The sequence below is a fragment of the Tuber melanosporum genome, assembly GCF_000151645.1.
Source record: "Tuber melanosporum whole genome shotgun sequence assembly, scaffold_93, strain Mel28".
NCBI classification, from domain to species: Eukaryota; Fungi; Ascomycota; class Pezizomycetes; order Pezizales; family Tuberaceae; genus Tuber; species Tuber melanosporum.
Genome location: NW_003299143.1, coordinates 7967 through 11469, shown reverse-complemented (window position 1 = coordinate 11469; position 3503 = coordinate 7967). Strand labels below are relative to the sequence as shown.

At 50.6% G+C, this 3503-nt stretch overlaps 1 protein-coding gene; it reads left to right on the top strand.

Moving 5' to 3' along the window:
* Positions 1 to 399: 399 nt before the first annotated feature.
* On the top strand, positions 400 to 1903 carry GSTUM_00011938001 (uncharacterized protein; the record flags this gene model as incomplete). XM_002842234.2 has 3 exons in its annotated part: positions 400 to 1215; positions 1266 to 1412; positions 1476 to 1903. One exon carries the CDS (start codon positions 400 to 402, stop codon positions 658 to 660), a length of 261 nt encoding a protein of 86 aa, XP_002842280.1. The 3' UTR covers positions 661 to 1215; positions 1266 to 1412; positions 1476 to 1903.
* Between the last annotated feature and the right edge of the window lie 1600 nt (positions 1904 to 3503).

The window sequence follows — 3503 nt, the reverse complement described above, 5'->3', positions numbered from 1 at the left end:
CTAGGACGCGAATATTCTTCACCGGTAGGCCTCATGTCAAGGAAGATCTACTCCCGTGATTCCGTTCAACACCGCCTAGACCGGAAGGCATGCCAGACCATGATATGTTCAGTGCAAAGCAGTCTCGGGACCGGGTTAGCGGTGGTTTGCCTCGGACGTTATAAAAAAAAAAACAGACCACATTCCGAGTGACGTACCATGATGCACCCCCTTCGATCAGGATAACTTTCACAAATGCAACTCACGATATCATATTATCAAACTGCCCTCGACCGCCCTATCCTGCCTTTCACTTCACTTTACCGGTCTCCGCACCTTCCCTACCTGGATTTACCCACCCCACACGTGCTGCCATAAGTGTTGGAATGATACCGTATGATACCTTACACGATTGTCAATATGCCACGCGGTGGATTGGGTAATATGCCAGAAACCGGCATTCCAGCCTATTGGGGGTATTGCTTTACCCCTTCGAGTTCCATAGAGCTCAAGCACGCAGATAAACTCCCTCTCCTTCAGGTTAGCGGTGATTTTGCGGAGGCCTGGACTTCTCAAAGTTTCCTCACTTTTCCCTTCCGTCCTCACACAATCTCTGCGAAACCCGGCCTTTCATTGAGGGGGGAGAGAAAGATTGGAAAGGTTGAGAGGATGACTAACTAATCAGGTTTTTGAAACTATCTCGGGTAATGGCACGCTCATCATATGTCTTTGGTATGATACGGTAGGAATGCCTGCATGAGCTTAATATTAATTTGGCGAGAACTCCCAAGAAGTGCAAGTATCGTATTGGTTGGGGCAGGTATTCTAGCAGGGATGGGTGAGTGCTAGGGTGCAGGGGCATTTCCATGGCGTTATCGGTGGCTGGTACTTGTAAGCTCGGGTTCGAACCAAAGTTGCCATCGAGTGATACCCGATGATCGCCTTCTCGGCGATTCCTGGCCAACTTATCACCTGTTACCACTGCCGTAGTCACCAGTGCACTCTCACAACACCACGCCCTCCCCTAAAAGCAAAAAGCGAATGAAAATGGAACAGTGAAAAAATTAGGCAAGGTTTTTTTTTTTTCTCTCACTTTTACTCTGCAGCAGCACAACAGCGATGCCCGGCCTGCATAAATTTCCGTTTATTTCCGAAGAGGAGTTTGCGGAGGGATGTGTTCGGCTGGGCGAGAGGCTGGAGAGGGGAGGAATTGGAGAGGCGGTGTTGAGTCATGAGGTATTCGCTCCGGCTCGCGTATGGTACGGTGGAGTGACTAACGATGGGAGACGGGGGGTGTTTACGGCTTAATTATGAGGCGCGAGCTAGTCGTCTGCCTCCGGGACTATGGAAATGAAGGTGAGGATAAAGATGAAAAAGTGCAAAACGGAGGTGTTATTGAAGCCGAAGACGGCGACGATGACGACGACGACGAGGTATCCGTAACTCACCCACCCCCTCCCCTCCCCCCCGCTAACCTCACCGAACTCACCTACCAGTCTCTCCACCCCCCCTCACCATCACGCTGGAAAGTAGAATACCAAATCCTCCTATCCAAGACCTACGAGCTACCAATCTTGTACTTCAACTTGTACCCCCCCTCCACATTGCAGATCCCAGCGAGCCTGCAACAGGTCTACGAAAACCTAACGTCCACCACGACCCGTGATGCTCTCAAGAGCGTAGGCGTTCAGGGCGCAATATCGCAGACGGACCACCCGGTGCTCGGGGTACCGTACTATTTTGTGCACCCGTGCAATACTGCTGCGGCGATGAGCGAGTGGCAGCGGCGCCGGGATGGGGGGGAGGACTTCGACGCAGAGAAATATTTGACCGTGTGGATTGGGGTAGTCGGGGGTGCTGTGGGGTTGTTTTTGCCAAGTGAGTGTATGACTTGATTGGTTGGTGGGTGGTGGGTGGTGGTGCGATAGATCGTGGGGTTGATGATGGTTCTCTGGACTGGCACGTATTATAATTTTTTTTTTTACAGCACGGTACGATACTCGAGTGGTTGGTGTGCGAAAAATATTCTAGGGTTCTGGAATTCCTTGTTACTCTTTGACGCATCGGACCGGGATTCCGTGGTTTTGGTGTCACCATACCGGTATTAGGGAATGGTGCCTGTTCTCGGTATCCGTACCCGTGCTGGTACTGTACTCGTACTGTACTAGTGCATGAGTTATTAACTCATCGTATTCTTATTCTTACCTGTATGAAACATTGAGCGTCGTTACTGCTGAGCCTTTCCTTCTTCTTACCCGGTTGCCCTGATGGACCCTGGGAGCATCAAGCTCGCTACTGCAGCTGGCCCAAGGTGTTGATTAGAATGGAATACCGGTAAAATAGGGTTAAGGTGTTGCAGGAGCTCTCGGGTAAAGCGCAGCTTCTCGAGCAAGCACTAGCGAGCTTAATCACGGTCATGGAGATGTGAGGAAGTACCGGTAGCGGTATCATAAGAGAGTGAATGCTTTGGTACTTGCACGATACTCGCACTGATACCAGCCCGGTGCTCGGATATGGGGGCCGGTGATGAGACGGACAGGTGGCTTAAACCATCGAAGCCTCTTGGCGTCATTCCTGCGGATTGATTTATTTTTTCCATGATACGGTAGCGGTATCGCACCCGGGGGCTGTATTTTTCAACCACGAAGTGCCGGTAGGCCTTCAAATCGCCGGTCAAAGGTAGACCTTCCGCTTACAAGTGATCACCAGCTCGAGAAAACAGGCACCAAAAATCTTTCCTCTCGTGAGGGGAGGACACCGTATACCGAGAACTTTGAATCTCCCTACTTCCCTGCTGCACTGGTATAGTAGGCGAAGGTTTTGGAAAGTCTAGGAATTCCCGCGCCTGTGTCTTCTGATAACGTTATGTGTCATTCCACACGCGTTCGCCGACTGCCGGTATTGAAGCTTGAGCCGTGTTTGCTTGTAAGTTACTCGAGTACTGTACGATACAGGTACCGGTACTGTACAAGTACTCGAGTACTGGCGCTCGAGCATCAGTGGTGGAAAGGGGGCATCTACCCCCCTCGGGGGGTTTTTTTTTTGTTAAATCGTAGAATCTATTTGCTTAAAGGTGCAAACCTCCACGATAAGAGCACAGTCTGGCTAAAGCACGGATCCTAGATACAAGGGCACCTCTGCAATAACCGCCCCACACCCCCAATTTAGTCCTTAGACATGCTGGTCAAAAACCTCCTCCACAGGCCTAGGGGAAAACAAGCCAGCCCAAGTCCCTCTGGTATGGGACCAACCACACATCCGCCCCCATGAAAGCTCCTTCTGCACAAAACAAAAAAAGCACAAAACAGGACCGGCAGGAGCCAACAAAAAAACCCACACCGTATTCTCTTGAAAAAGGAAACACAAAAGAAACCCAACAAAGGAAACCACCTTGATAAACCACATTTCCCATTTTTCAGCCGGTCCAGCCTTGGCTAGCAGCTAGGAATATAGGAGAGAACGCTGATGCATTCGCTTCGTGTGATGAAGGCAACTGACCTGGACGTACTTGTAACGTGTTCGCA